Source organism: Homarus americanus, unplaced genomic scaffold (genome assembly GCF_018991925.1).
Source record: "Homarus americanus isolate GMGI-L3 unplaced genomic scaffold, GMGI_Hamer_2.0 scaffold42643, whole genome shotgun sequence".
NCBI lineage: Eukaryota > Metazoa > Arthropoda > Malacostraca > Decapoda > Nephropidae > Homarus > Homarus americanus.
Window position 1 is genome coordinate 2,344,874 of NW_024747582.1, and position 20,262 is coordinate 2,365,135.

The window sequence follows — 20,262 nt, forward strand, 5'->3', positions numbered from 1 at the left end:
TAGGAAAATCCACATCATAGCAAACGTATATAATTGCCATAGAAATTTGTTTATACTCACAACTGAATCATGTTATCGTAATATCGCTGTTATAAGAGATTAATTTGTATATTTAAGTCATTTTTAAAGAACGTGTGTTTATATTAGTTCATTTAAAGTAGTAAAGATTAAGGCTTGGTTTGTGGGAACGTAACGTGGTGTAATGTGATGTTAATATTTAGTTTAAGAATAGTGAGGCTTTAAGATACGGTAGATAAGGGTGGGTAGATAGATAAAAATTTCTAACATAATAACTCTACCACTAACACCATCGACTACCAAAACCTTCGTGACTCCATTCAACAACTCAGTGAGGCTTTGGCCGTGATACGTTGAGGTAGTGTATTTCATCTCTATCTAAATACATCTCTCTATCTCTCACTCCCACAAATGAGAAATATCTCTTTATCAACACTCAGGAATGATGTTTGTCCCCCAGAGAAAGAATAGTGGTGATCAAGAACAGTGTAGTGAAGATATACAATAATTCTCACTCGTCTGCTGTACCGGGGTAAGTCTCTCTCTCTCTCTTTCTCCCCCCACTCTCTCTCTCTCTCTCTCTCTCTAGTATGTTCAAAAGAAAATATAGTTTGCATCTTTCTACGTATGTTTATGTATGTATGTATCTCTATATCAATCTATATTATTATCTATTTATAAATGAGTGGATCAATCAATCAATCTATATATATATATATTTGGCAGTGTATATAATGGGACGTATCTAACAAAAAGAATTATGGGTGGAAATATATTATCAGTCAAGTCAGTAAGGAGGACAATAATCAGCTGTTTCTTTGTTTACCTTGTTGGGATGGGCGGGGCTAAGGTATCCCTCCAGTGACGTCATCAATCAATTAAACAGCTGATACCCCCCCCTCCCCCCCATAAGGCACTCCTCTCGCCAGAAGCCTATCAAGTGATCGATCCGTCCCTCCTCCTTTTCTGTTTTCCCTTCTTCTCCCTCCCTCCCCCAACCTACTCCAGGGGTCTGCATTCTCACCCATTAATTGCTCATGGTGTTAGTTTGGGTCTGTTTGTTTATTATGCATCTTTATTAACAAATTTCATACTTTTTTGTTTTATGTGTGGCGAAAGGTGTTAAATCATCGTATTTAAGGGGTTAAGTCATCGTATTTAAGGGGTTAAGTCATCGTATTTAAGGGGTTAAGTCATCGTATTTAAGGGGTTAAGTCATCGTATTTAAGGGGTTAAGTCATCGTATTTAAGGGGTTAAGTCATCGTATTTAAGGGGTTAAGTCATCGTATTTAAGGGGTTAAGTCATCATATTCAAGGGTTTAAGTCATCATACATAAGGGGTTAATCTACCGTACACAGTATATGGAGTAATTTCTACCTAACTTGCCATATTTATTCTTCCACAGTTGGGAGAGGCAGTAAGAGGTGTGTGAGAGGTAAGGAAGAGGTGAGGAGAGTAAAGGGGACAGGATGCCTAGACGGTGATAACCAAGAAATGCCTGGCTGGCGACGCCGACCAAGAACTGCACACCGACTCCTCGTCTTAGGTGAGTTACCCCTTAAAAATTTTGAAAATCGTCCCCAATGGCCGATAACTCTGGTAAAATTGAAAGGAAAACGGTATATTTTGTAGATTAATTCGCTCTCTCTCTTTCTTTCTTTATCTCTCACATCTGGACAGTATTGGCGTTGGGAGCGGTGGTAATAGTCGTGAATCTAGTAGCTGGTGATAGAAATGCCGCTGGTACTGATCACGGCCACCATGATTTCTTGGAAGGTAACGAAGATTGGCCCCCTGGGTACGTGCAATCCCAAGATCTCCTTCACCCACCCTCCAAGATGACCCGCGATTTGGTAGGTGATGGTGATAATAGTGGTGGTGATGGTGGTAGGAGTGAAGGTAGCCTCTGTCTAATCTTATGTCCCCGTTCCGTGTCCCCGTTCCGCATCCCTGTTCTACTGTATGTTCCTAATCCGTGTTCCAATGTCCACACAGGCGGGCCCTGGTGTGGTAGTGAGAGAGGTGGACGAGGAGAGTTTATTTGACCGTATCCTGCCTGGTGGGGGGTCACCGAGAACACTCATCACCCTGGACATGACCCACCCAGCTTCTCCCTCTCTCTTCTGCATTAAAACCAGGTCAATAACATTTCCAACGATAACACTAGAATCAAATCAACAATAACAACAATAACTACAATACAAAAAGTGAAATTACAACCAATAAATCACAATAAATTAACTTATACATATATATTACAGGAACGAACCGCAGTATTCCATCTGCCCGCACAATACACCTGATGACAGATACATCTCTGAACAACTGCTACGAGAAGGAACTTGGGAGACACAGATTGTCAGTCTCTTTACAACCGCTCTTACTTATTACCCGTGAGTCTGTCTGGAGTAGTTTATTTAGGTGTTGTGATAATGATAGATAAATAGTAATAAAAATAATAGCTACTACTACTAATATAACTACCCGGTACTACAACTAATATAACTACCCGGTACTACTACTACTAATATAACTACCCGGTACTACTACTACTAATATAACTACCCGGTACTACTACTACTACTAATAACCTATCATTGCAGATCCAGTACCGTTATAGACTTAGGTGCTCATGTGGGCGTGTATAGTCTATTGGGGGCGCGAATGGGCGTACGGGCGGTGGCTGTTGAACCCGTGTGGTCATCCGCGGTCAGGTTACACGCCGGGGCCGCAGCTGGGGGCGTGGCAAATAAGGTCACCATCCTGCTTCACGCTATTGCTGACTCCCGCTTCCAGGCTAAGGTCAGTTGGTTAAGATTAGTTCAGGGAGATCAGGTCAGGGAGGTGTTTTAGTAACCTAATCTAACCAAATTTAAACTACCCTTACCTTACCTAAGCAAATTTAACCTGTTTTAACTTAACCTAACCAAATTTAACCTGCCCTAACCTTACCATACCTAACCAACTTTAAACTGTTCTAACTTAACCTAACCAAATTTAACCTGTTTTAACTTAACCTAACCAAATCTAACCTGCCTTATCCTTACCATACCTAACCAATTTTAAACTGTTCTAAACCTAACCAAATTTAACCTGCCCTAACCTAACCAACTTTAACCAAACCAAACATAACCCAACCAAACCAATAGTAAACTAAAGTATATACCCAATTTTCCACACAGCTACGGTACAAAACTGGCAACCTAGGTGGAACAGTGGTAGTCAAGGCGGACTCCGAAGAGGCAGAGGTCATCCACAAGACACGTCCCCATGACCTGGTGACCTCTGTGACCCTTGATCACCTCAAGGTCTTTGTGAATACTTCCGTTGTCCTACTGAAGATTGATGTAGGTGAGTGTGTGTGTGTGTTTATAAACTGTATATTATGTATATGTATACCTGTATTGTCTTTGTATATCTGTCTATGTATACATGCTGAATAAATGTGAACTTATATGAAGATTTTACTGAATATCTATCTACACTTACCATATGTATGTATGTACTGTTGGAGTGTATGTACTGTATGAGTGTGTGTATGTACTGTATGAGTGTGTGTATGCATGTATGTACTGTATGAGTGTATGTATGCATGTATGTACTGTATGAGTGTATGTATGCATGTATGTACTGTATGAGTGTGTGTATGTACTGTATGCATGTATGTACTGTATGAGTGTATGTATGCATGTATGTACTGTATGAGTGTATGTATGCATGTATGTACTGTATGAGTGTGTGTATGCATGTATGTACTGTATGAGTGTATGTATGTACTGTATGAGTGTATGTATGAGTGTATGTATGCATGTATGTACTGTATGTATGCATGTATGTATGTACTGTATGAGTGTATGTATGTACTGTATGAGTGTATGTATGCATGTATGTACTGTATGAGTGTATGTATGTACTGTATGAGTGTATGTATGTACTGTAGGAATGTATGTATATATGTATGTACTGTATGAGTGTATGTATGTATGTATGTACAGTATGTATTGATCCATCCACATCCTTCCAACAGAGGGGTGGGAGTGTGGGGCAGTGATGGGAGGTAGGTCCTTCCTCACCTCACACTTCGCTCCCTACGTCTTCATGGAGTGGTCAGTGGTCGCCAACAACCGCCACAAGTACCACTCTCCGTGCCGCCTACACGCCCTCCAGAGTATGGTACGCTGGCTCGCCTCCCGCGGCTACCACGCCCACATCACCAAGTCCGGAGCTCCTCTCAGTCCGACCAAGGTGGATGCCTGGCACGCTGGCGACATCTACTGGAGACATAACACAGCACCCAGGCTTCATCAAGAGGTGTAATGAGGACTGCCCAGGAAGATCGGACAAATCGCCAACTGCACTGGCTAAGAGGGCAGCTATTGTGTTAATCAGCATTAAACTCCTTAACCCCCTCCCCCAAATCACTTATTTCCCAGGACTGAATACAACACCAGGAAGACACAGTTGGATCATGTGAATAATTATGCAAACCAGCTTATATGACCCTCAAACTAACCTAATGTAATCTAATCCAATATAATGACCTTAATCTAAACTAGTGCTAACCTAATCTTATATAACCTTACTTATTTAAACTAATTGCCAGATAGTATTATATATGTATTTTTAAATAAAGTGAAATAAGCTGGGGTGTCTAATCTTCACATGATCCAAACACTACAGTATTACCAATGCGAACTTCAGTATTTACAAATGTATTTTTGGGCATTCAGCGCCGCCAGTAACTACTTAATTACATTTTCATATATTAAAATATGTAAATAAAAGAGAACGCCTGAAGAATACCCACCATAGTTTCTTTCACCTGAAGATTAATCACCTTAATGGCACACCAGACAAGCCCGTTAGTCTTGCGCGGGGAATTTCAGTCGGGTTGTGTAGTTACATTCGCATAAAGGAAGGAATCAATTATTACGTTACTTTGGTGATCACGGGATTTTAAAATTATGACATAAGAGGAATATTCTATCTTTGTATCCCATAATATACTGTAAGTCTAGATAGGCTGCCATGACGTTCTGTAATACTTCATTGTACCATCTCATTATTAATGTTCAAATTACGTATATATATAATGTTTCGTTATAATTGTATATGGTTTAATATTATATACAATTTCAAATATTCAAAATGTATAATCATAATACACAAATACTTTAAGTTTACTCTATACACCTGACAAAAATATTCACAAGTATGTCCACACTCTATCAGAGATGTTGGTGCGCAGGAAAAGCATTTCGTCCGAATTATTCCAATGCCATAAGAATTCTAGAACGTTTGGCACATTTTTTCGTACAGCTGTTTGTAAATACTGTACAGGCGTGTGGTGAGCATGTCCCGCGGGTGTGTACAGGAGTGTGGTGTGCATGTCCCGCGGGTGAATTTTCTCCCTCGCACAGTTCCGCTGAACTTAGTTAATTTCTAAACCGCCCGCGTTCTCCAGCTCGAGAAAAAAAACCTCTTCACCTCTATACACCGGCAACATCTACACACAAACTGAATCGACGTAAACTATAAAATAATTATCTTGTCGTTATCTTACCTTATGATGGCCGTAAACTTAAATTAGATTGTAGACTAACAGCTAATTAGGATTTACAGGAACTCCAGGTGGGATTTTGTCCAGCAGGGTGATGTCAGGTGGGATATTTTTTCTTCTGGGAATTTGTACACTCCGCATTGTTGTCACTCACCATGCAAAACCTGAGGGAACCTTCATATAACACAGGCACAAGTCAAACTCCATGACATAACAATATTTTTATTATTACAATAATAAGGATAAATAGACTATACATTTCATGTGAACTAATTCATTATGAAAAAATATAAACAGTCAACATATGTCCCACGTTTTAAGATAGGTACTTCACAAAAATGGTTGGGCTAAATTGAGACGGCTAACAATATTATTTACACTATGGTACATGGCGGCGGCCGATTCCATCATCCGACACGCCGTATTTTCAAGAACAATGGGTCTTGAATTATCATTACTAACTTGTAAGTCATTGGCTTCCTCTAGCACGGTAATGCCAACATGATAAAAGTTGAAATTCTTACTAGCGGCCTCGTTATATCCGGGGTCCCTGATAGAGGCTGTGACGTATGACCTCTGCCAACCAATCACATGAACTTTGTTGACCTAAGTATATCACAATTCATTAACAGATACATTTTACACTCGTACTTCACAGTGGGAGTTGCGAGTCTCATTTATATTTTCATAATTTGTTTATAATCGTTGTTACTGCATCCTAGTATTACAGGGGGCATTGTTTTGTTATTTAATATATCTTTGGAACCACACGGGGAAACGGAGGGAGGGAGGAGAGGAGTTCCATAATTTCCGCAGGTACTTCGGAATCTTGGGATTGAATTGGAGAGACCCAAGAGTAATTTACTTCCCATTAGATATATTAAACTATCCACAGAAAAATATGTACCAAATTAAAGATATAAATGCACCAAATGGAGAATATAATTAATATTCAGGAGATTCGTGAGCTGAGATTCGTGAGCTAAGTGTTTTGTTCTAATAATAATGATATAGCTCTCTCAATGGCTGACATGTAAAAGCAGGAATAAACAGATTTCTATAGAATAAATCGTGTTGACCCACAGTCTACGGGCTGAGTATGAAAATATATGAAATACATAATAAATACACTCAATAAATAAAAGGGGAGAAGAATAAATAAGGATAATAATTGAGCGAGAATATAAATATGTTAGATAACGTCATGAATGGTTAAAATATAAACTGGACCAATCAGGGCAAGGCTGACGCTCTGGCTAAAGCCCCATGTCGAGGAAGGCCTAGCTAAAATTATATCATGGGCTATTTTCATGTTCACCGGGACGCCAGAGAGAAGAGTATGATCATATAACAGTGACCTTGAGTATGTATGTATGTATGTATGTATATATGAATACCAATAGATATATGTAAATTCTTCCTGTAATATAAATAAAGTCTGTAAATCATATCTAAAATTGCCATATAAAACCTTTTCTAGTGTAAATTACGTGAAAAAATACGGACAATTATTTATCTTATCCGAGTGTTGACGATCCAGCCACACAGAAACTTTGGTCTTTTCTATATACAGTACAGTGGGGTATGCTATAACGAACGGATTCTACTACGAATATTCCTATAACGAACGGTTTTACCTATAAAATTGAGAATGCTATAAGGAACGCAACTCCTACAACGAACGCGGATGAATACAGGACTATTTCGTCTGGCGCATGAATATTGTTGTACCGCGGCTCACAACAAGAGCGTCAGGCGCCATATTGGTTCATTGTGTAGTCAGTGCACCACTGAACTTGTTGAAATTTCGTCTTTTGATGTGGAAATTCGTGTTATTTTTATAACTATTATGTTATACAAGTGTACAATTGTAACAAGGAATTGTCAAAAGCGAGTGAGAAAGCTAATAACCCTTGAAACTAAGAAAGAAATTATAAATAAACAGACAAAGTGCCTGTGAGACAGTCACCAAAGAGGGCTAGGAAGGATGACTCCTCTCCTTCCACCTCTTCTCCATAATTCTCTCCTCCCCCCTCCCCCTCTGCCTCCTGTCCTGCATGCTAACAACACTAAGGTAAGATAAAGTACCGTATTTTTTACAATTTCCACAGAAATTTTTCAGTGTCAAGTGGTTGTATTTGGGGGCCTGGAACGGATTAATCCTATAACGAACGAGGTTCTAGAACCAATTAGATTCGTTATAGCATACCCCACTGTATTAAAAAACCTTACCATATTGTATTGAAATAATGACATCCTTGACAGAGACATTATCTACAGTTAATTATTATAAATATTGTGAATAAATGAGTGATATTTTAGTGTATTAATTAATTAACTAAAATAAACCAATGTATTATGCTAGTTCAGACATACAGACAGACAGATAAAGAAGATCACATCATATATAAGGTCAGTGAAATAATTGAAGGTGCTATAGTCAGTACTGTACAGTGTTACCAAACCTCACCATACACAATAATGTACATATGACGAGACATTTGGCAACAATGTTAGTGCGGGTTTTGACATCTGATCCACCAATCACAAACCTAGGTGTTGATTACCTTACAGTTCTAATTGGTAGACCAGGATCTAAGCAGTTATGTCATTCTCTCAGCATGTGACCAGACAGTATGAGGAGTGAAGTCACTTATCTGATGCTTGACTCTCCAGTGATGTCATATCACTGAATTGCAAAATTCTTAAATGGGTTTCAAATTGGTATAAGTTATCAAAATGTCTTATAATTCCAAAATGGCATCATGTTTAACCCTCTGAGTCCTTAAACCAGCAACATCAAAGGGTTAAATCAATGTCCTTAAAAGGTTAAGTATATAAACTATACTATGCGGAGACTGTGAGAATAACACAAACTACCAACAACATACCCAACATACTCCACATGACTATAACACCCACATAGAGTATATAAACATAGTATTAGTTAGTTTATCGGGGGACAGATCAGTGCAAGAAGGCAAAATTATATGTCTGGGGGTGACTGGTTTTGGGTATAGGGGGTGGGGGTCGGTCAGGAGGGCCCAAGGTCGTGGTCAGGTCATCTGGCTCGTAATATATGTCACTCGCATCCTGTGTGGGGTCAGAGAAGTAACATATTAGTCCGCCATCTCACACACACACACAGTCCTTCCCTTGGTATCAGAAATTTGTATCAACCCGAATCTGAATTTTCTTAAGTTCGAATGTAAAGTTTTTGATTACATAACATTTAGACGATTAAACGATTTTCTTACATAGACGATTTAACCAAACTCAACCTAATCGTCTATGTGGGATGATAAACTCGCATAAAACAGACGCTCATCCACGTATCAGCCTCTGAGAATCTACCTTAGTGCCACATCATCATTTGGAAAACCTCACATAATCCCTAACTGGTAAACAACTGGTGGAAAACAGATGAATGACAACAACAACAACATACAAGAATAGAAATCCAACAAAAAATACAACAATATTATACAAGAAAATGTCAAAAGCAGCAAATGTAAAGTTTCAAAAATAGCAAATGTAAAGTTTTAAAAGTTTCGCTCTGCCGTTTCATTGCGTTATATTTTGATCAGATCTTCACCATAATCACAGGTGTAGTCGACATATTGAACGAGGTCATTTGTAACTTCAATCTCTATGGATTACCTGAACAATAGCCCCTAAGATAGTTTCAGGGCGGTTAAACTTAAGGCTCGTTAAGCTGGGGGTTAATCTTCAGGTGAGCATTTAGGAGGGGGCTAATCTTCCATTGAGCATATGGGAGGGGGCTAATCTTCCAGTGAGCATATGGGAGGGGGCTAATCTTCAAGTGAGCATATTTTGGTTAATCCAGATGAGAGGGGGTTAATCTTCCATATCTTGGCTAAAGTGAGCATTAGGGGGATAATCTTCAAGTGAGCATAAGAGATAATCTTCAAGTGAGCATATGGGGGCTAATCTTCAGACAATTCATAAAGGCTAAAATTGAAGAGAGACTCATTCACAGTCTTAATTACATCACTGATTTAAATCTACATCATAAAAATCTAACACAAGAGCAAGAAAATAAAGAAACTAGTGTGAAAATTTACGTAGCAGACCAAACAAAACAAAATCTAACCATCCTAAGGTAGTTTGGGTCAGGTTTATTTAGTTCACGTAGTCTATCCAGATCCTAAATGCCTCTCAAACTAAGTTACTCTTCACTCCAACGATTGATTTATACTACCCGGTATATACTGTACATAACACACACAGGGTGCTCCTTGGCTGACGAACTCTGAGATATACAAACAAGTTATCCATATGTACTGTATTGCCTATAAAATTAGCATAAGCTGTTTATACATGAAAATAGTGTTAAAGGCTGGTAAGATGTTCTGTAATGTCCTTATTTGGTTATTTTTTACAATAGTATAGTAAAACCTCTATTTAATGGACTATATGGAGAGGAAAGTTCATTATATCGAGGGTCTATTAGATATGAAATCCCCATCTAACGAGCATTTAGAGATGAAAGTCCTTTATATCGAGGGCTCATTAGACATAAAATCCCCATCTAATTAATGATATAGAGATGAAAGTCCATTATATCAAGGGTCCTTTATATGGAGGCTTCACTGTGTATGTTCAGTACAGTATCTACAGGAGTAAAGTCGGACATACGGACAACCAATTATGACGAGACAATAACTGACCATTGACCAATCACCATCGACTGGAACTAAGTGAAATTTAATGAAACAAATGAATTACTAGAGTGTGGAGATGTAACTAGTGATATATAAATAACTGATGAGAGATATCACAGTGATAATAAACCTTGGAGAATAATGAACAAGAATAATTATATATCATTCTCTCTCTCTCTCTCTCTCTCTCTCTCCATGATTCCTCCTCCCCTCCTCTCTCTCCATGATTCATTCCTTCTCTCTCTCTCTTTGAGGTAGGCTACTAATCCCACAACAATAACAAAAAATTATATACAAAAAAGTAACAACAAAGTTTGAAAGAGTAACAAAAAGTTTAAAATATTATGAATAAAATTACCCAAATTATATAAACACAAACAAGAGGAAAAAACAGATTCTGAAAATGACTTTAAACCTAAAATTTAACCTTTAAGTAATTAAGGAAGGACTTAAAACACCTAAAATAGATTTAAAGGAGACTGAAGGAAGAACTTTAACCCAAAATGAGCCTTTTTAAGTAACCGAAGAAGAATTTTTGAAGCCTAAAGGGATAAAATAATTACCTTAAAACCTAAAATAGCTTTCGAGTTATTGAAGAGGGCCTTTAAAAGCTAAAATAAGACCTTTGGGTTATTGAGGCGAACCCATAAAACCTAAAATCTAGCCTGAGGTTATTGAAGATGTCCCTTAAACCTAAAATCAACCCCTAAATTACTGTACTGAAGATCCTGAAATCAGCCTTTGGGGATCCTTAAAATGTGGACCTTATAGACAGGGTGCAATAAGGTGTTAATTGAGTATCATTAGTCAGACTTCATGATGCAACTCTATTGACTTAAGTGTGTGTGGTGTGGTGTGAGTGTGTCTTTGAGTGCATGAGTGCAGTGCATGTAATGGATGGGGAAAAATATCATCCAGGACGAGGACTGGCCAATGAGAGGTCATTTTGAGCAACCGCATTGACCAATCACATGCCCCCGTGACTCCGAATTCATTACTGAGCCATGACCAACCAGAGGGCATTTGGTGCTTTACTTTGGCCAATCACAAGTGCTCTCTAAGCTATGACATCGTCACTGCACCATGCATGAAACTGCCACGACCAATGAGGGGACATTCAGTACATCACACTGGCCAATCATGTGCTTCCATAGCTCTAACATCATCACTGCATCATACATGGAACATACTAGACTAATCAGGGGTCGCTTAATATACTGACTTGACCAATGACATGTCTCTGTAGTTGTGACATCATCAAAGCTCCACATTAACATGCTGTAACAACCAATGAGCAGCCATATGTCAAAATCAAGAGAGACATGTGATTGGTCCTTGTAATTATCACTGTATACAAGAGGCAGTCACACAACCAATAAACAGCTGATAACAGTGATGACATCAGAACCATGGAGGCGTGTGACTGGCCAATGTCATGTGATGTTTTCCGACACTTCCAAACATTTATTCAAACATATATAATTATAGGAATGTTTATAAGGGTGAAAATATAGGGATGCAAGACTGATGTGCTTTTGGAAATGGTTAAAGATCATTACAAGAGAAATTTTGATCTGTCTGTATGTCGTGTGTGTGTGTGTGTGTGTGTGTGTGTTATACATTTCATACTCACAGACACTAAATCCAATCACCTCTTTCAACAACCACAACAACATCACACAATAGACAGGTGCATCCCAAGAGGACTCACACAAGTTGACGGAGTGATGCCAGTGAGGTAGGCAAGTGGTGAGGGTGATGGACTGAAGCAAAGTGAGGCCAGGGTTAGCATCAGAGTGAGGAGAGTGAGGAGAGTGTGAGGTGAACAAGCTTGGTTAGTGTGAGGGGAAAGTAGAGGAATATAAGCTTGGTTAAAGGAGGGAAAGAGTAAAAGAACACAAGCTTGGATACTTTTATGAGTAGAAAAAGTAAAAAAATATCAGGATTCAAAAGGGAAAGTAACATATTTGAGCTGGTAAACTTTTGTGACAGTAAGGGAGGAAAAAAAATAAGAGAAAGTGAAAGAGAAAGTAAGGGCACTGTTATAGAAAGTTGTGGTGCTTGTGTGTAAGTAAAAAAAAATACAGGAGAAAGAGCTAGAACAATAGATAAAACTGAGATACTTGTGTGTTAGAGTGAAGAGGAGTGGTAAGTAGGAAAGAGAGTAATAGAAAGTAAAAGTATGTATAGAGAATTGGGGAAATTTGTGAGAGGAAAAATAGAGACATGTGGAAAGTACTTAGTGAAAGTAAGGTTGGGACTTCCGAGCGGTAAGAGTAAAGAGAGTAGAGAGCAGAGAAAGAGCATAGTTACTCTTTAGAAAGCATAGGAGAGTAGAGGAAAGAGCATAGTTACTCTTAAGAAAGCATAGGAGAGTAGAGGAAAGAGCATAGTTACTCTTTAGAAAGCATAGGAGAGTAGAGGAAAGAGCATAGTTACTCTTAAGAAAGCATAGGAGAGCAGAGAAAGAGAATAGTTACTCTTTAGAAAGCATAGGAGAGTAGAGGAAAGAGCATAGTTACTCTTTAGAAAGCTACAGCACTACCAGGCAATACATAGAAGTACAGTAATAGGTAATTCTACTTTAAATAATGCCCATGGTTGTAGTGGTAGAATTGTGCCCATGAACTCGAGCCCACCTCCCTTCTCTTAGTGTGGGCTGGGATGCTAACCCACGCTCAGTTAGTTCCACCCAACGAATTCCTACCCATTGGTGCCCATGGCCGTACACCCACGTTGGGGGATTTAGAAAAGGGTCTCTTCCATTTCATGTCCATATTCTTGGCACTAGAATAGTTCCCCACATCTCTCTTGTACAAAAGGCACCACAACACCCACCACCCCTTTATAATGAGGACCTCTTGATGCCCAAGTTTTTCACTATAAGAGAACTCCTATATGCCCATCTACCCCCTCACTGGGTCCTCACATACCCACATCTGGTTGCAACGACTGAACCTGTGCCTTGTGGATTGTGAATAAAGCGTGCTACCGTCTTAATATCCCGGGCACTAAAACAGCAAGGAATTGTAGCTTCGAGCTATACGGGAGTTTGAGGCAGCCAGAGTACCCACCCCTAGAGAGACCCGGGACTTGGGCCGCGGTAAGTGGTACGGCCGGTCCAGTTCATCCTCGGAGCTCTCTAGGCCAGAGGGCGCCACAGTGCCCCCACCCATGGGACCAATGGTGGCTGCACCCATCATATCATGGAGAGGGACGGGCGTGCGAGCTCCCATAGTTGGCGCACGTGACACACCTCCTTGAGCTGTGAAAGAATGAAACAGGTCAGTCCCAGAGTCAATACCTTCTCTCATAAAACAGGAGACAAATGTTCATCTAATACAGCTAAGATAAATGTGTCATCTGCCCACACCAAAATACAGTACCACACAGATATAAAACATTTTCATAAGATTTTCTATAATTCTAAATAAAATGTCAATTAGCAGCTACAGTATATACATATTACAATACATTATTATACCTGTGAATATTCCACTGTGTTTAATGTTATATTATAAAGTCTCTCCTCTCTCTCTCACTCTCTCCAATATACTTCTCTCACTTTCTCTGTATCTCACTCTGTCTCTCTCCTTCCCTGTCTATCTCTCTCTCTCCTCACTCCCCTTCTCTCATAAATAAAGGTTATATCACCAAAACTCCATGACTAATACCTTATAAAGTAGAACACATTAACCCTAACTTATGTAACAGAAGAGGTAAAGCAAGAGAACTGACTTACACATAGTGAAAGACGCCGGGCCATATTGACCGTACGTCGACTGTGCCCCAAAGGCCGACTGTTTGTGAAGCTGCTGCTGCTGTTGTTGTTGTTGCTGCATGCTGGTCAGGTGGCTCATGGGGTTTAGGTGCTGTAAGCCAAACTGCTGCGGCGGGTACTGATGGTGGCCGTACTGTGGTGATGCCGTCGACCCTAGAGTACCCAGCGATGCGTAGCCCGATGACGATGCTGCCATCTGGTGGAGTGGGAAATACTCAGTGTGTATGTACCGTGACGCCTCGAGTAAATACCGTTAGATGTCTACAAGCGCGAGACATATCTACCACCGATGGGATACAAAGTGGGTGCCTTACCTGCCGTTGGTGTTGAAATAAGGGTGTGGGCGTAGCAGCGGCTGTGGGTGGGGACGAGGGACCGCCCACACCTCGTAGCTGCTCCGGTTGCTGTGGATATAAATTAAACATCAATGGGCGTCCTACCTCCGAGACCATTGAGTATTTTTAAGCCTCGGGTTGTGGTCCAAGTTTTGCTAGTTAAGGCTTCTTCTAGTAGTGATGGGTTCTAGTCACCTCTAGTATGTCTAAGTTCTATTAATTTCTAGTCATTTCTAGTAGGTCTAATTCCTAGTAAGTCTAATTTCTAGTCATTTCTAATTGGTCTATATTAATAGTCACTTCTAAATAGTTTAGTAGTCAGCAGGATAGATAAAAGCCATTCCTAGTTTGTCTAGTACCAGTTAGTTTAATAGGTAATAGCCACTGATAGGTAGTGCATTAGCCCCTATATGATAAAAATGAGCTATTTCTAGTTTCTCAGTACAGGTGCTCCTCTACTTATGAACGAGTTACAATCCTGAGGCTTGTTTGTAAGTCCAACTTGTAGATACCAAACATATTGTAAAAAATGAAAAGATTATGGATATTTAGTACAGCTATACCCTTTAATACAGCCTTAAAACCTGGCTCACTCTTCTCCTCTAGGTAATGTTTGTTCTATCTGGAATTTTCTTCAAAATAATCCCGTCTCGTCCACATTAAACTCCTGTTCTGGCAGGTAACCCCCCTCAGAGATGATGTTTGTATCTCTGAAAGTTTGTAATTTGAACGTTCTCAAGTCGAGGAGCACATGTAGTTAGAAGACACTAACGTTAACTAGTAAGAATAGTTAACTAGGAAGGATAGTTAACAAGGAAGGACAGTAAACTAGGAAGGATAGTTAACAAGGAAGGACAGTAAACTAGTAAGGATATAACTAGGAAGGATAGTTAACTTGGAAGGATAGTTAACAAGGAAGGACAGTAAACTAGTAAGGATATAACTAGGAAGGATAGTTAACTAGGAAGGATAGTTAACTAGGAAGGATAGTTAACTAGTAAGGATAGTTAACTAGGAAGGATAGTTAACTAGTAAGGATAGTTAACTAGTAAGGATAGTTAATTAGTAAGGATAGTTAACTAGTAAGGATAGTTAACTAGTAAGGATAGTTAACTAGTAAGGATAGTTAATTAGTAAGGATAGTTAACTAGTAAGGATAGTTAACTAGTAAGGACAGTTAACTAGTAAGGATAGATGACAAGTATTATGTTATTAGTATGAAAAATTAAATATTACGCAGAAAAAATAATATAAAAAATTACTTAAAGTATCATTACTTATTATAAACCAAAGTAAAGTGCAGGAAATAAAGTAATAATTCCAATTATCAATCGTCAATAAAACAAATTAATACAAATATAAATAACAGTTACGTTAGTCATTGATGAATAAAAATTACTTTACATTGGAAATAAAATAATGTTCAATAACGCAGAAAGAAGTATTGTTTAGTGATATAAAGGGAGATAAAATATATACAAGAAGAAAATATAGTAAAGACACAATAAGGATTTGAATAATTTAAAATATAGTTAAGATTAAAATATATTAGTGCTGTTATTATTACTATAGTTCCCCCATGAAGAGTAGGTGAGGGTGTGGGTGGGTGTGTGGAGGTGGGTGAGGGTGTGGGTGGGTGTGTGGAGGTGGGTGTGTGTGTGTGTGTGTGTGTGCGCGGGGGTGTTGTTAAGGAAATGTGACGGCTATGATCGTAATCTAGAGAACTAAGAAGCATCAAGATGTAACAGGCAGATATACAGACAGACATCAAGGTATTAGTTTTAAGATCAGATACAAAACTATGAAGAATGAAGGTGGAACAGACAGACAGACAGACAAGGTATTAGCGTTTAAGTCAACTAACAGATGACAGGTGGGTGTGAAGGGCCATCAACTGCTGCAGGGTCAGTGATGGCTCCTGGCTCATCATGTACGGCGGTCTCCTCTCCTTGCCCTTCCTCGCCCCTCCGCCCCTTCTGCCGCCAAACACATTGCGGATGCGGCTCAGGAGACCGCCGCCACCGTCCCGGGCAGCTGCGGCCATGGTGGAGTTTGAGATGGCCCGGGTGACGCGGTTGTAGATGGAGAAGGGCGTGGAGGGCACGGCGGAGGTGAGGTAGTCCCTACTGGAGGCCGTGTACGCCCCAACACCAGGGCCACCAACATCACCGTGGTGGTACCCCTGCTGCTGTTGCTGCTGCCATGAGGTCAAAGTTCAAGGTCTTTGTGTTGGTCAATGACATTTTAAGTAATAGCTAAAATGTGTTGAGAGCAGAGGTCATCATGCCAGTTTGATCTTCTTGTGACAACAATAATAGTTTTTTGTTTTGTTTTTTGGTAGGGATGGAACCAATGGTCAGACCAAATTAGTTGTCCTTTCTGCATCATATGATAGTCAAGAAGGATTAGTTAAAACAGGGTTGAAATGGGAGGTCAGAGATCAATATAACTGACTGTACTGCTGCACCAACTGACTGTCAAGGCTTAGTTAACTTTGGTTAGTATTATAAACCACAGGTCAAATTAGTCGACCTACATAACACAGTAGTCAGGGATTGGCATTAAAGATCAAACATCAATTTCTGGCCTTAGTAAACAAATAATAGTCAGAGATTGGCTCAAGTAAGACCAACCAACAATAGTAGTCGCTCTTCACATAACTTACACAGCATGAGAGAGTTAATACAAGACAGGAGGTAACGTCGTGCAAATTGGTCACTGTGCAATAAACTGTTCGTCTGGGATATTGAACCAATCAACCAAGATCAACCCAATTATGGCTTTCCTTAGCAACCGTCATGGTATGTAAATGCTGAACGGTTGTCAGTTGTTGAGCCAGTTGTCTAGCCATATTGGTATACTCATGTTGTCTAGCCATATTGGTATACTCATGGCCATTCTGGTATATAAATTTGTGGGTTCACCAGAATATTAGACACCCCATTTTTTTTACTCCTGATGAACAAACAAGCTAATGCAACCTGGGAAGGAGAAGGAAGGGGAGGAGGTTAAGTTGGGTTAGGTTAGGTTATATAGGTTAGGTTCAGTTAGGTTAGATTAGTATTATGAAGATCAATCATCAGGTGAAATAAACTGGGGTGGCTAATCTTCAGGTGATCTCTTATTTGCTAATATGGTTGCTAAGGAAGACAAAGGTAGACAGAACTTAGTGATAGGTTAGGATAGGATGGGATGGGATAGGATGGGATAGGATAGGGTTGTGTTGGGTTGGGTTGGGTTGGGTTAGGTTGCAACAGGGGGTTAGAGATTTGGGGGTAAATATGTAAGTCAAGAACAACATGAAGTAATTTTTCATATGTTATTGAACCAAATCCTAAACCTAACCTAACATAATGTACCTCTACCTAACCTGAGAGAACAATTTCAATTTCTATAATCTTGTGAGTCGTCTCCCACTACCTTATAAGACGGCCAGAATCAATGTGAGTCGTCTCCCACTACCTTACAAGACGGCCAGAATCAATGACAAACACAGATACTTTCTTTATTTGCTACATAAATCAACTACTGCATTGTGTATCTAACTTACTGTAACCTAACCTTATTTAAATTAATGTGAGCTTCTTGTTAATTAACTTTTAACTAACACAAGTCAAATGAGATGTTAATAAGGTAAACTTTTATCACGGGACATTATCCACTTGATTATTCTGGTGGCGGGACTTTATCCAAGGACGGGTGAAAGTCAAAACTAACCAATTACAATCAAGGACTCACCGCGTAAATATTCTGACTGGAGAGTGTGTCAGCGAGCTGTGCCCATCGCATACGGTCTTCAAGAGTTGCCCCGTACTGGTGGGCGGTGGAGGAGGAGCCCTTGTGTTGAACGTTTACGGCAAAGCCCCCAAGAGCAGCCCCACGTGCCAGCACTTCAGTCTTGCGGTCTTGGGCTTTCCATCTTCGACTGCAGGAGGGAAGATGCCAAGGTCAGTTAAGATTACGTTAGATCACATTACATTAGGGTTAAGATTACGTTAGATTACATTACATTAGGGTTGGTTAGATTACACCAGCACACACACAGTCTTCAACAGAGATATGTCAAGTTGGTGTTGCAGTTTTTCATATTTCATCTTTAACTGCAGCCAATAAGATGTCAAGGATGATGGTTAGGTTAGGGTTAGAGTCCCAGAAGAGAGTGACTCACCTCCACATACAGAGGAAGATGAGGGTGAGGACGATGATGACCACAGCAGCTACGGACGCCCCAACAGCCACACCCAACACCTCGCCGTCGATCTCACACCTCGTCCCGTAGTACGACCCTCGACACCTGCAGCAACAACACACGTTTACTGACCCAATTCCTCATTAGGATTTAAATAACAGCTAAGGATTCCCTACTCCAGCTCCATAAGCATAAAAATGGAACTCAAGGAACATGAAACGTCTACTGGTAATGGCCGCCATCCCTACAGGTAATGTCCACAGATGATGACTGCCATTTAAGGGCATATATAATTTTTTTTTAAATACGCTGACATTCATGACTGGCACTGAAGGTTGGCACTTACTGGCACACTTTATGGCCGTCCTGGATGTGGCAGTCGCCCCTCTTGTTGCAGTAATCAGAGGAGCACGACTCGCACTTCCTTCCTACCTGCTCTGGGTCATCTGAGAACCTGTGAATAATTGTGGGTTTTAGATCTATGTATGTACCTCTCTTCTTTCTCTCTCTCTTTCTCTTTCCCATCTTTCAGTCTATCCAATCTTCTCTCTCTCTTTCCCCTCTTCCCTTTCTCTCTTTCTCATCTTCCCTCTCTCTTTCTTTGCCTATCCTATCTTCCCCCTCTCTCTCTTTTGCTTCTTCTCACCTTCCTTCTCTCTCTCTCTTTTACTCAACATGTAAGAGAGACTGGAGACTATACTAGAATATCTCTCTCTCTCTCTCTCCCTCTCACTGTAATATATTTTCATGGCATCATCTACATTACTCACAACTTATATACCTTAACAAAACTTAACCTAACCTTAACTTTACCAATGCTAACTTCCCAGAAAAGTTAACCTAAGCCTACACCATAATTTAACCTCCCCTAGACAAGAGGACTTACCTGTCAGTATAGCCAGGTAAACAGCGACAAGTAAAGGTGCCAAACTCGTTAATGCAGCTGGCGTGGACGTGACAGTCGTGTAGCGTCGCCTCGTTACATTCGTTCACGTCTGCCAAAGGGGTGATACAGGGTGAAGATACATAAGTAAATGGATGAGATACATAGCTCTTGTGTGTATGAAGATATATAGAGAAATACATACAGAGAGAGAGTTAGAGAGAGACAAGAAGAGAGTGAGTGAGTGGATAGGTCAGGGAGTTAATCCATACCTGAAACATCCGGGATAGGGTTGAGGGGACCATCCACCCAGATTGCCGAATCACCCACATTATTAGCGTGACTCTGGATGACCTGGATGATCTGCCGCTGGAGGGTGTGACGGATGTTGCGGCTCCGGGTGGATGGCAGGTCCTCGAGGTTGATGGTAGAGTTGACGATCACTTTACCCCCCAGGGAGTAGAACTTGTGTACGGTGTTGCCCATATACGCTGAGCTCAGGGGCGTCTTGGACATGGCATTCGAGATCTGGGCAAGACCATTGTGTTATACTAGATACTCTTCTATTCACATTTATGTTAATTCTTTGCATTTTTAAGTAATTTTAAATGTTAAGGCATCACATATATAGCATCGTCACCACTTGGGAATGGTCATACAGTATCGGTACTTTCAATTGATGTCTTTGTGCTTAAATCTTGAATCTAGTTCCTCATTAGGGTTTTTGAGTTCTTTGACCAAAGAGTTCTTTAATCTTTTCTAAATGTTCATTATAATAAAAGTGTTTGATTACATGACAAAGTATGACT

General features: G+C 40.0%; 2 protein-coding genes across 4 annotated transcripts in view; one reads left to right on the forward strand and one right to left on the reverse strand.

Annotated features, from left to right (window-relative positions):
- The first annotated feature begins 333 nt into the window (after positions 1–333).
- Positions 334–4,822, forward strand: LOC121879745. The gene is made up of 8 exons (XM_042386512.1): positions 334–550; positions 1,426–1,566; positions 1,701–1,873; positions 2,016–2,158; positions 2,282–2,413; positions 2,624–2,822; positions 3,203–3,371; positions 4,048–4,822. The coding sequence occupies exons 2-8, from the start codon at positions 1,515–1,517 to the stop codon at positions 4,335–4,337; spliced, it is 1,158 nt and encodes a 385-aa protein (XP_042242446.1). The 5' UTR covers positions 334–550; positions 1,426–1,514; the 3' UTR covers positions 4,338–4,822.
- Positions 4,823–7,726: 2,904 nt separating this feature from the next.
- Positions 7,727–20,262, reverse strand: part of LOC121879718 — a 32,113-nt gene continuing 19,577 nt past the window's right edge. Inside the window, exons 7-16 of one of the 3 annotated variants that reach the window (XM_042386485.1) lie at positions 19,726–19,981; positions 19,457–19,565; positions 18,917–19,024; positions 18,550–18,675; positions 18,120–18,306; positions 16,246–16,575; positions 14,361–14,450; positions 14,008–14,242; positions 13,340–13,530; positions 7,727–8,673 (exon numbers count right to left, since the gene is read on the reverse strand). In XM_042386485.1, coding sequence (XP_042242419.1) covers positions 8,548–8,673; positions 13,340–13,530; positions 14,008–14,242; positions 14,361–14,450; positions 16,246–16,575; positions 18,120–18,306; positions 18,550–18,675; positions 18,917–19,024; positions 19,457–19,565; positions 19,726–19,981 — 1,758 coding nt within the window. In that variant the 3' untranslated portion in view covers positions 7,727–8,547. Of the gene's footprint in view, positions 8,674–13,339; positions 13,531–14,007; positions 14,243–14,360; positions 14,451–16,245; positions 16,579–18,119; positions 18,307–18,549; positions 18,676–18,916; positions 19,025–19,456; positions 19,566–19,725; positions 19,982–20,262 lie in introns of all 3 variants that reach the window. The other 2 variants (XM_042386484.1, XM_042386486.1) reach the window with 2 other exon arrangements.